Raw genomic sequence first — 12,896 nt, forward strand, 5'->3', positions numbered from 1 at the left:
TGTTCCACCTTATGTCCTCTAAGGGGGGTTCTGCACCCTGTTATTTCTTTGGACCCGCATCATGGACCATAGCATGGGGCATAGTAGGAACTCAGCAAATTGACTGACTGACTAGACAGTCAACCTCCAACTGCTTTTCAAGTTAGTTAATTAATTGAATAAAAAGAGATACATCCTTGATTGCTCAGGGATAATGGGTTTGGAATCAAGCAATAGACCTCTCCCATGTCCACATCTCCAAGAGAAGGTATAAGTTGCCTATGGATCAAAACAGCATTTTTCCACGAGCAAACTGCCTCCTGGCCCCAGCTGGTTGACATTCAGAAAGAGAGAGGGTGATCCTGAGTGGAACAGAGTGTCAGGACCATTTCTGGGAATATGTTTCCTTTCAGGTCCTCCATTACCACTTTCTCTAATTATTAGAATAACCTCGTCAACCTGGAAGTCAAAGAAATGAAGCGGTAATTCACTTTCTGAATGGTGAAAGTACTGATGGCCCCAAACTGGCAGAGTGATGAGCCACATCCAATTTCTATGACTTTTCACAGTTCAGTTGATGGGGTACAGATTTCCAACAATCTGGAAGACCGGCCATTTCCACCTTGAACCAGATTCAAACAATAGTCGCTATCATTTATTGAGTGCCTGCCTCAGGGCAGGATCTATATAGATGTTTTCTTGAATCTCCCCAAATTCTCGAGTTAGGTATTTTGAGAAATTGAGTAGCTTGCCCAAGGCCATCACCAGCCTGTGTATTGGCTCTTCTTTACATTGGTCTCCACTGACCTCCTGTGTGCCTTGCAATAGCCTCCTGACTCCCATTTCAGTGTCAGCCTCACTCTGTGATGGGCTTTGACCTTGGCAAGTTGCTGAGCCCTATGCGTCTCTGTCTCCATGGGTGTAAATTCCCTTAATGATAATAGTATCTGCTGTGTAGGTAATGTAAGTCAAAGAGTGTGTGTGTGTGTGTGTGTGTGTGTGTGTGTGTGTGTGTGTGTGCGTGTGTGTGCGCATGAGAATGCTATTTGAAACAGGTCACTGCCAGGAATCATCCACAGACAGACACAACAATCACAGACTCCCCTCTCTTAACCCTCCCCCTGCTCTCACTTTGACCTCCCCTACCTGCCCCAGCTGCTGCTTCCAGCACCGCAGGTGCTATGAAGAGGCCGCTGAGATGGACTGTCTCCAAGACCCTGCCAAGCTCAGCACAGATGTCAACTGCATCAGCAAGACCATCACATGTGGTGAGCATCTCCAGGTCCCTGGGACCGAGCTGAGAAACTACAGCTCAGGAATCGCAGGCTTGGGCCAGACCCAGGGCTCCCAGGGTCCCCCCTCATCATCACAGCCATTAAGGACATCATCACCTATACTCTGAGCCCCATGAGGGCTGGATCTGTGACATCTGTACCTTGCATGGAGTAGATGCACAATAAATGCTTTTTGGAATGAAAGAATAGTTGGTGGGCAGGTTATGTGATTGACAGTTTTATACTGCAGCAATCCTGGGAGCCTGGGGAGGCAGATGGTTTTCTACTCATACATTGTGTGATATGGGAGCACTTACTCAACAAGTGGGAACCTCTACATGGTAGGAGAAAACTTGCTTCAGAGATTTGTCATAAAAATTACACAGTGCTTCAATGTAAAACTGCATTACACTTGTTAAATGGAAACAATGCTAAATGTAAAACAGTTAACACCGGGACTGGCCTATGTGAAGAAGTCAGTGTTGGGAGGGGAAGAGAGGCAGGGATGGATGAATTCGGTTTGTGGCTGCTGCTGTTTGTGAGAATCAGACATGCATAGATGCAAGTCTCAGCTCTCACCACCTTACTCACCATGTGATTCGAGGGATTTTATTTTGAGTCTCTGGGCAATCCTAGCAGAAGAATTAGAAGAGACAAAGGCACAGAGGAAAGAGGTACGTGGCACCTTGGGGATGCTCTATGAGAGCCACCTTTATGAACACCTACCATATGCCATAGCCTTTATACCCTGCACGTGCAGTCATCCCAACAATCTTATGAGATGGGGTCACTCGTCCCAGTTTTCAGATAAGGACAGGAAAACTCAAAGAAAGTAAATAACTTGCCTAAAGGCACATAAGCTGCTAAGTGGTAAAGTCGGGGTTTGAGCCCAGGTTCAACTGACCCCAAAGTCCAGGTAGCAAGGACTGGCTGAAGTATGGTACATCGGGGAAGAGGTGAGGAGAGGCATAGGGATACATCACTATATGGTGAACATACAGTGAAAGGACCACCTACCCATCCCTCCAGCCAGCCAGCCAGCAGACACATACTGTGCAAGACAATTGTCTAGATATTGGGGAAATCCTGACCTTCTGAAACCTCCTCCCGGCTGCCAGATGCTGGAAGTATCAAAGGGCTAGAGTATGTTAGACAGTGACAAGAGCCGTGGAGGGAAATAAGCCAGGGGAAAGGTAGAGAGCGAGCTCGGGGGGAAAGCCCCCCTGAGCACATGCCCAGGAAGAAAAGACTGAGGCGTGAGGCGGAAGCAAGCCTGTGGCTAGTAGGGAGGTACGTACACCCTTGGGCTCAAGGCGCCCAGAATGCTTGGGAAAGAGGACAGTCAGTCAGAAAGGGGGTGATGAGGTGGGAAAGAGAGCAGGGACAGCAGCTTTTACATTGATTAGAAAGTCGTTGGAGGGTTTTGAAACCCCAAAAGGACATGGTTTGCCCTGAGTCTTGGAAGGCTCGTTCTGGCTCCTTGATGCGAGTGGACAGCAGCAGGGGGAGGCCACTGACATAACCTGGGCACGAGTTGTAGTGGCGTGGAGGCGGCAAGTAGATCAATAGGATGGCCCGAAGTGTCGGGTGTGAGTGTGACGTAAGGAGTGGGCACCACCCCCAGACTGCGTCTATGCACCGAAGCTCACGGAGCCAAGCTGGGTAACAGGAGGACGCCTGCAGGAGGAGTGTGGCCTCAGCAGGCAGATCAGGGTCAGTTTGGGAGCTTGCATTACCTCTTGGGATTCCAAATGCTCTGCTCTGCTCTGCTCTGCCTTTGCCCTGTGCACAGAGTCTGGGGATGCTTGTGAGCACCTGCTGTGTGCCTGCAACAAGGCTGCCATAGAATGCTTGGCTCAGTCCCGGATCAACTCTTCCCTGAACCATCTGGACACTTCCTTCTGTGTGGCTCAGCCTCCAGGTGGGAAGAACCGGGCCGTGCATCAGCGGTGGGGCTGACGATCGGGGGCAGAGGCTGCTATGGCGGGTGTAGCTACAGTGCACCTTCAGTCCGGCCCCTTCTGACACTCCCCAGACCCGCTGCTCTAAACAGGCTTTCCAATGTGTCTCTCTGCAGAGACAGCCAGCACGGAAGAGCTGACGACACCTCTGCCCAGAGGTAAGGTCTTCTAGGGAAGCTGCTTTTACTTGCACCACAGCGGGGCCACTCTACAGAGGAAAACACCACTGCAGGGCTTGTTGGCGTGACCCACAGCACTGGCAATGTCTCTGCCTTTCCCTGGCCAAGGGGAGGCCATTAAGTCTGATAATCCCATCAAACACCCATCCAACAGCAAATGGCCCTCATGCACACATTGTTCTTTGTTACATGAAGAGGTGTGCATTTAATCCAATGAGGCGATAGACCCCCATTCTTCCTCTCTTGCTCTATGGTCAGGCCACTGGTGTACGGTGTGAACAGGACCAGGTCTAGTGCTCTGACAGAGAAAGTCCTCTCTCGTCTGGTGGAGCTACTGGCCACCAAGGCCACCTGGGAGCAGACTAACTGTCTCCCTCCTCGGCCTTCTGGAACCTGTGGCAGAGAGAGCAGCCTGGACCCCAGTGGGGGTTCCTTGAAGGAGAAGCTGTTTTCTGTGTGCCTCCTTTCCAGACAGGGTGGGCTTTTAATATCTGTCTACTGAAATAAGTGATCATTTCTACTCTAAGACAGGCATCTTATGGAAAATGTGAGAGTTCTTCTTCTGCCTGTCATTCCTGGTACACCAGTGTTCAAACGATCTCTCAATCCCAACGGAAAGTTCTGGGTGCATGTTGGCAGAGCACTCCTCCTTCCCTGGAGCTGGGGTCTCCTTCCCAGGGCTGCAGCATGTATTGAAGAAGCCGATAGGAAGAGAAAGAAGCCGATATGTGTGTGGGGGGCGGGGAGCACAGGAGTGTGCTGGTGTAGGTGTGTGTATGTGTGAGTAGGAGTGTTTGTGTGTGTCCTATCTCTACGTGTCTTCTGAGTCCGGTATTCTTTATTCTGCGCTGTCTGCCTCCCTTAGGACATGCCAAGTAGGGATGTCCTATTCCACAGCCACAAACCCTCAGGGTCTGCGGGCCTTTCACTGCCACAGCCTGGGTCTGCTAGTGTCACCTCCCTGGCCAGAACCCTGCTGGAGTCGCTCCTGGGGACCTGCTGGACACCCCACAACCCGGCAGATGCATGAGGGGCAGGAATCCCAAGACAGAACCAGCAGCCCTAGTCTGGCAGCATCTCTCCTGGCCCTTTTCCTCCCTTGGTCCAGCAGTTCCAGCCTGTCCTTTGGGACTCGTGGTGCTTGGTTGAGACACTGTGTTCCATCAGTCACTGATTTGGGAGCTTTCTTTTTCAGTGGTTCCTGTGGAGCTCACAGACACCAGTGCAAAGGCCCTTTCAGGAGAAGGTGAGCACTAGGAGACTGGTGTGTAACCCAAATACCCACATTTTGATTGTACTATCGGCCTACTGGCTGGAATTAGCTTTCCTAAAATGCCCCCTGCCTGGCTTCTTATTGAAACTGCCCCGAGATCATTCTAGAGCCACCCTTAGTTCCTTCTGACCCCCCAAATCTCTTCTCTACATGCTCTGCTTCCTCCCATACCCCCACTCCTACCTCAGGAGAAGTGCCAGAGACAAGACATTCATCCTCAACTATCTGAAGGTGATTTCCAGATGTACAACAAACACTTTCTTAGCATAAGTATGTCCCAAAAGTTGCATGGGATATACGTATACCAAAAGGTGATTGGTTGTTCATGTGAAATCTAAATTTAACCAACCATCCTGTATTTTTATTTGCCAAGCCTGGCAACCCTATGCCTCCAGGAGATCCCTCTGCACAACCACCTCCCCAGAAGTGTGTATATTTCTCTCCTCTGCTGTTGCTTTGAGAACAGAAGCAGAGCTCATGGTGCAGATCCTCCCTGGCTGTCCTCTGTGACCAAGGGCATTGCATCCCCAACCACTCCTGGACAGCCTGTGCCTTGGACTCCATGTCTAGAAAAAGAAAAAGAAATAGCACCTACTCCAAGCCAAATCTTCACCATGTGCCCTGCCCACACAGCAACCATTCCCAGCAGGATTCACAGTGGCCACTTCCATCCTAAACTGAGGACCAATCTGTCCCCCAACACACACGTACTCACACCCATGACCTAGCAGTGCCCACAAACCCCCTCCAGAAAAGGAGGCCGCCCCAATGCAGGCACAAACATCAATTACGAAGGAAAAATAGGGCTCGTGATTGTTCTCACCATGTTGGAATGAAATAATTATGTTTTGGACTCAGGCAGCTTTGGGATGGAATCCTGCCTCTCCCATTTTTCAGCTATAGGACTCTCAAAGCTTGGGTTTTGTGGACAGTCTCTGTCACAATGACCCAAGTTGCCATCACAGCAGGACGACAGCCAGGAGAACCCCTAACTGGGTGGGTGTGCCTGTGTTCAATGGAAGCTTCATTTATAAAAACGGCCCGAGGGCTGGGTCCATGGTGGACCAACCCCTGGAAAGGGATGGGTCCTTCAGGGCAGCAGGGGGTTAAATGAGGGAGAACACGGGAAGACTCTGCAGCAGCATCTTCTTCAGAAATGCTGACGTGATACTAAAACACAGCAATGCAGTCTTGAGTCACATGCAGGACCCTGGACAACTTGCTTAGAATATGTCCTCTCATTTCTTGCTCCCACAACCCTGGGAAATCATTGCCATAAGCTCCACACTGAGATGGTGAATGGAGCTGGAGAAAGAAAGCGTCCAAGACTGGGAGCTGGGTGGCAGGGCTGAGGTTCGAGGGCTCCACGGTGTCTGTCTTTACTGCTAAGCTGGACTCCCTCTTCAGCTACGCTCCCTTGTGGACCAGCTCTAGCAAAGGAACAGGGTGGACCTTTCCCCTAGAGAGCGGTCTCATCACCCAAACATCGGTCTTTTGCTAATCTGACCCCTTGTCACTGAATCCGGACCAAAGTGTCAATCACTGTTCCTTGTCAGACTGCCGTGGGCTACCTCTGCTGGGCCCCCAGTCCCAAAGCTGCCTTTTTGCAGGGGACCCCTGCCTGGCTTACGAGCTGAGCTGGGTGGATAACTGCAGTGGAGTGGTTTCTTTCCACAGTGGCTACTGAGACCAGTGCCACCCACTGACCAATTCCTCCAGAACAAGCAAGCAGGACAGACCACACAGGAGCAAAGCACGGAATCCAGTGGAGACCTGCCTTCTCAATACACATGTTTGGCTCTGATGATCACTCTTCGACGGGGCTCAGAAGAAATACCAGTAGACCTACTTTTCAGATGACGGAGGACACTGAGGCTCTGGGAGGTTAAAATGTACAGGCGGTCCAGCATGAGATCTGCTGGACTGGTCTCGAACCTCACCTCAGGCTGCAAGACTGGTTTTGTCTCTGTGATATGGTAGGGACTCACAGGGAACAGCCTCATACCCGAAAACATCTAGGCCAGGATGTCATCAGAAGCGACCTAACCATTTACTTTGCTTGTGGCGATGAATAGCAATGGATTCTTTATTAATAAGCATAGATCACTCATAATAACTATTTACCAGTCACTAAGAATGAAGAGATAAACAAGTGGATTCTTCGATTAAGAGGCAAGGACACCAAGGAGGACGTTGGGGGACTGGTCTGCGCCTAAGCCCTCCATATAGCCTCTGAGTTCTTCCCCCGGCCCTAGAAGGCCCATACAACAGATAAAGGAGGCAGTCATTTGCCTGGGGGTAAAACAGCATAGGATTCCGTTAGTTACGAACCTGCGCGTTTTACTTTGAAGAGAACCATCTGCCTGGCTTAGAACCTTTGAGGTTCTGTCTCTTTGCTGGAGCGTTTTTGTGTGTCCACATTATCAGTCAATTGTAAGCCTGATTTCCGCAGAACACCATCATAACCTTGATCTTTGACACATTGAATTTAAGGCAGTTCCTCCCTTCCCCAAGCCTGCTGGAGTTATCATTGCTAGCTCTCTGCGGTATAGTCAGAAGAGAAATGGCACCCCATCTCGGTGGTTAGGGTGGTCAGGGGTTAGGATGGGTCACCTTAGCCCTGGTTTGCATTCTGCCACTTCCTAGCTCCATGAACAAGTGACCAGTGTGTTCTGTGTGTCCCCTTTCTCAACTCTGAATAAGCGGTGAGCCTGGTGCTAACTCGTGGGGTTTTTGCTGAGTCAGTACAAGCCAAGTGCTTAAAGCCATATCTGGCATGTAGTATGTCTTCATCCATTCCAGCTGCTACAACAAAATATCACACACTGTATCACCTGTGAACAACAGAATTTCTCTCTCATGATTTCTAGATGCTGCAAATCCAAACTTAAGACACCGATATGGCCAAGTTGGGCGAGGCCCACTTCCTGATTCATAGAGAGCCGCCATCTTGCTGTGTCCCCACATGGTGGAAGGAGCCACAGAACTCTGTGGAGGCTCTTTCATAAGGACACAAATTCCATTCACGAAACCTCCACCCTCATGACCCATTTATCCCCCAAACGCCCCAAGACCACTGACGATTATGTTTCAGCCAATGAATTTTGGGGAAACACAGACATTCAGTCTACAACATTGTAGGAGCCTAATAACAGTCAAACAACAGACTCATTTTACCAAGAACCAGGGCTCAGTAGTCTTTTGGGAGCCATAGAGCAAGGAACTAGAATCCACAATTCTGTTGCCTTGTTTCTCTTTGCTCAAAAATATGTGATTAATTTTTTTGTTTGTTTAAACTCTAGAGACATCTGCTTTCCTAAAGTATTTCAAAGATGCACCTGCTTCTAGCCCAGCAGGCTACAGCTGCCTTTGCCAGCATGTCTGTGTCTGGGGAGGGGAGTCTTTTTGACTTAGCAGTGAACCTGACATCACCGGCAACCCTGGGAGGTGATGAGGGGCAGAGTAACGTTGCCTTCTGTGCCCAAAGGATGGGAACTGCTTCAGGACCCAGGGGTGGAACAGGGGTCAACACTCACCCTGTCTCTTTCCTTTCGTGGACAGAAGTGGGCCAAGACCAGGAAGGCACGGAAGCCACTAGGACCACATCCCCTCCAGGTAAGCACACTTGGCTTCTCCCACCAGCACACAATGGTTGTCCCTATATGTTTATGAGCTCAAGTGTGTTCTAAAACATGAAGGAATCATTGAGACCAATTTGCTTTTATACCACTCCCCACAAAGTAGACAAATGAAGTTAAAATGTAGATCCATGAGTAGGAAGAACTAGAAGCCTACCTGATAAAGAGATGCATTTAGAAAAATATGGAAAACAGTGTTTTGTTTTCTACTTAAATCACCTCTACTTCCATGTTATACAGATAGCCACTTCTAATATCTCAGGTGCTCCCTTGTAAAGTCTCCCGCCTGCCGAGCATACCGTGAATGTAATTCAAATGCACTAAAGATCACTTGGCACCATGGCTTTGTAGTCTGAGCTGTATCACCTAAAGAGTGAGACGATATTCCCCTGACATTAAATACCTTTCTATAACATGATTTTTAGTGGCAGCTGTACCATGGTTTCTGGTGTGGAATACCATAGAGCATGAGCCAATTATTTCCTACTTTGTTCTTATAAATAATAGATAAACGCTTTATACCCATCCACTTCTAATTTGTCACAATAAATGCCTAAAAGTTGGATTACTGCACAGAGGGCGTAATCATTGCATGTATCCATGCAATATGTATGTATCCATATGTTGCCAAATTGCCCTAAAGAAAAATCAAAACAACTTATCCTTATGCCTCTCTCCCATGGCTGATACTGTGGACCACTATTTAAAAGCAAGTGAACAAAACCTCTACCATGTTAACAGGAAAAAACCCATGGTAGCTCATTTCTCCTCTTTTCCTCTCTGATGGAAATTGAAAGTTGGTGTTTTTTGTACCCAACTTGGGCTGGTCTCTCATTCTGGGAGCTTTGGACCAGGCCTGGACAGAATTCCCACATCTTAACTGAATTTATGGTGACGGGTCACCAGTGTCAGAGCTAAGAGCATTGAGACTTGGGCCAACTTTGCCCTCAGGTGCACAGTGACCTTCTCAGCCTTGGGGAGCGAGGGCAAGAGGAATTTGTTCGCCAATGGGGCGGCCATTCAGGCAGAGTGATGAATGCCGCATGCCCTCATCTAAGGGGATGGGGTAGGGGGTCTTATGTTTGATTAGCACCAAGAATCTAGAGAGTTCTTTCTCAGAGGGTGAGGGCTTCTGGAAAGACACTCAGACTTGGCAAGGAGCACACATGAGCTTCTGGGGCTTTCTCTGCTTGTTGAGTTTTCTACCTGGAGAGTCTTTAACCCCAAATCAGATGTGTCTTCACACTCACTGAACGATTCTAAGGGCTGTTCTTGGCTTTTCCCTCCTTGCTAGGCATTTAGCTAGAAGGATTATTCAAACACCAAAACAAGTATTATTAATATAGTTTTACAAATGGGGAAATCAAGATTGAGAGAGGCAAGAGACCTGTCCAAGGTCACCCAGTTAGTACGTGGCTGAGCTAATCGCAAACTCAGATTGCCTTACCTCTACAACTGAGTTCTACTCCTCTCCACTGACTAGGTGAGTTCTCTCAAAAAGAAACAGAGCTGGCATTTGTTAATGGTGGAAAGACTGACTTTACTCAGGTTTCTGTAGCAGGGAAGAGAGACTGTAGGGTAACCATGTTTGGCTCTCATCTGTATGCAAGTGACTGGGACTTTTAGAGGGAAAATGGGATGGTGGACAAGAGGCCAGAGCTCCAGCAGAGTCAGGGCAGGGGAATATTCCAAAAATGGGGCAGAGGTCTGTTTTCTGAAAACTTAGGCAAGGCAGGTGTTGGGTCAGCGTGGGTCTCAAGCTCTAAGTTCTTTGGGCTGTCTGGAGCTTTCTTGGGCAGGAAGACAAGGGGAAGCAGGAGGCTGGGTCATCCTGGGGAAACTAGGCTGGGGTTGGTCTAAGTCTCCTAGCACAGGGGCAGGGCGTTGATGAAATAGTCTGTGCTGTGAATTTGCAGTTCTCATAGGCGACGTTTGAGGCCTGGTTGAGAAGAGGGCCCAGAGGAGCCTGGCTAACGTCTGGTCAAGGAAAATGTCTGTCCGTTCCAGCAGTCTGGAACATGGTGGAAAGAAACCAGTTCATGGGTTTCTGCTGGTGGGATTGGAGAGGAGGTGAGGCATGATGTTAGACCCAGAGGACTGAGAGAACAACAGGGCCTCTAAAGCCTTGCTCCCACCCCCCAGGGAACAGAGCATTGAGCAAAGACTCAGAAGCTCGGATGTATGAAGCAAACCAATATGGTGGGTCTGGGAGAGATTGCCAGTCAGGGGTCCCTGAGATGCCCAGGCTTTACCCTATGCTCTGGGTCTGTAGATGGTGGAGCAGAGCTTACCAAGGCCCCTTTGGCTGGACCAAACAGGGTTGGAGGTGTCACTGCTTCTGGCCAAGAGAACAGGTGGGCCAACACAGAGCAAAGGGAAACCTGGGTAGCGCCAGGGAGAGATCCCCGGCAGCCTTACTGGCCTCAGCGAGGACCTGGCACTTAATTCACACGATGGTGAGAAGGTCTTCCAGGATTCCCAGGAATTCGAGGCAGGTTGTGCTTGCCTACATCACTGAGCACCAGGAGCCAGCTTCATTTTTCCACCATTCTTATCTCTTCACTTGTAACCACCATGCTAGGCCTCCACTTGGCAGGTGCATGGTAGTAAATATGACACGGGCTGGGGCAGTTCCGGTCGTGAGATGTCACTCAGCTGGTCTAGCAGGGGCTCTTGCCCAATGTAACTTTATCACAGAGTATTCATGTATATGTGTTTGGTATATTTATGTTCCATTTACTTAATATTTTAGCACATTTTATTTATTTTTATTTTAAATTTTTATTTAAATTCTAGTCAGTTAGCATATAGTGTAATATCGGTTTTGGGGTAGAATTCAGTGACTCCCAGCCGGTGCTCATCACAAGTGCCCTCCTTAGTACGCAGATGCCTTCTAGCCCAGCCCCCGCCCACCCCTGTCCATCAGTCCTGTTTTCTTCTCTATAGTTAAGCATCTCCTATGGTTTGCTTTCTTTTCTTTTTCTTTCTTCTATGTTCATCTGTTTTGGTTATTAAATTCCACATATGAGTGAAATCAGATGGTGTTTGTCCTTCTCTGACTTATTTCGCTTAGCATAATACCCTCTGGTTCCATCCACGTCATTACACATGGGAAGGCTTCATTCTTTTTCACGGCTGATTAATATTCTATTGTATATACACCACATCTTCTTTATCCATTCATCAGCTGATGGACATTTAGGCTCTCTCCCTAGTTTGGCTATCACTAATAATGCTGCTGGGAACATTGGGGTTCATATACCCCTTTGAATCTGTATTTTGGTATCCTTTGGATAAATACCTTGTAGTGTAATTGCTGGGTCATAGGGTAGTTCTATTTTTGACATTTTGAGGACCCTCCACACTGTTTTCCAGAGTGGCTGTACCAGTATTCATTCCCACCAACGGTGTAAGAAGGTTCCCCTTTCTCTGAGTCCTAACCAACACCGTCATTTCCTGACTTGATAACTTTAGCCATTCTGACTGGTGTGCAGTGGTATCTCACTGTGATTTTGATTTGTATTTCCCTCATGATGGGTGATGTTGAGTATCTTTTCATGTGTCTGTTGGCCATCTGGATGTCTTCTTTGGGAAAATGTCTATTCAAGTCTTCTGCCCATTTCTTAACTGGATTATTTGTTTTTTGGGGGTTGAGTTTGATAAGTTCTTTATAGATTTGCGGTACTAGCCTTTATTCTGATATGTCACTTGTGATTATCTTCTCTTATTCCATTGGCTGCCTTTTAGTTTTGTTGATTGTTTCCTTCTCTGTATCACAGAGTATTTGGAAATTCTCATGTAACATTTGTGGATCCCTGAGACTCTGCTCTCCCATCTGCAAGCCTAGATTGAGGATGCTTTCCTAACACTTTGTTCTTCTGAAATATCTGCATTTGGGCTTGAGAGTGTGTCCATCTGCAAATCTCTTCCCGAACTGCCTATTGAATATAAGCCATGATGTTGTGTGTTTTCAGGATCTGCAGAGATTGCTGCCTCAACAAAAGGAGTAACCATGGTCCCGGCCGGTTTGAAGTCTTTGGGCTTAGCTGCGTCATCCACCAAAAGTGGCCTAGAGGAGACAACTGGAAAAGGTGAGTGGGAGCAGGCAGAGAAGCCTCTGTCCTCTCTCGGCCTTGAGATTCTCTGGGTGGGTAGGTAACAAAGGCCTTTAGGCCATGGTGTCAAATTGTGACCTCTTCATTTTGGTGCGACTAGAAGGGACCATTCCTTTCCAGGGGAAGTCATGGGACACAGAGGGGACCTGACTTGCCCATGTCCACTCACCTGCTGAGCCAGGGAAAGGGGCCTGCTGGCCTAATGCTCCCATCGCTCTAACTGGCCCCCAAGGGAAGAGCTTGGCACCGTGCACATGAAGTTGTTGGAAAGAAGGAAATATCTGGGCTTTCACTCCCTCTCCCTTCTCTCTCCTCTTACCAGGGGTTGCTCCGGAGGCCCTGCCCCTGCAAGGAGCTACAGACCCAGGGGAGGGCTTTGTTAGTACCAGGCCAGCTCTCTACAGCATGCACTGCAGAGTGATGGAGAAGACAGCATTTGAGAGGGGGGCTGGGCTGGGAGCCCTTCGCAAGGCCCCC

At 48.6% G+C, this 12,896-nt stretch overlaps 1 protein-coding gene across 1 annotated transcript in view; it reads left to right on the plus strand.

The window, feature by feature from the left end:
* Positions 1 to 12,896, plus strand: part of OC90 (otoconin 90) — a 31,753-nt gene that overhangs the window by 11,885 nt on the left and 6,972 nt on the right. Inside the window, exons 6-11 of the mRNA XM_059165608.1 lie at positions 1,135 to 1,247; positions 3,046 to 3,174; positions 3,331 to 3,372; positions 4,589 to 4,639; positions 8,228 to 8,281; positions 12,279 to 12,395. Of these exons, the coding sequence (XP_059021591.1) occupies positions 1,135 to 1,247; positions 3,046 to 3,174; positions 3,331 to 3,372; positions 4,589 to 4,639; positions 8,228 to 8,281; positions 12,279 to 12,395 (506 nt within the window). The remainder of the gene's footprint in view (positions 1 to 1,134; positions 1,248 to 3,045; positions 3,175 to 3,330; positions 3,373 to 4,588; positions 4,640 to 8,227; positions 8,282 to 12,278; positions 12,396 to 12,896) is intronic.

The sequence above is a fragment of the Mustela lutreola genome, chromosome 3 (assembly GCF_030435805.1).
Source record: "Mustela lutreola isolate mMusLut2 chromosome 3, mMusLut2.pri, whole genome shotgun sequence".
In the NCBI taxonomy this organism is placed as follows: Eukaryota; Metazoa; Chordata; class Mammalia; order Carnivora; family Mustelidae; genus Mustela; species Mustela lutreola.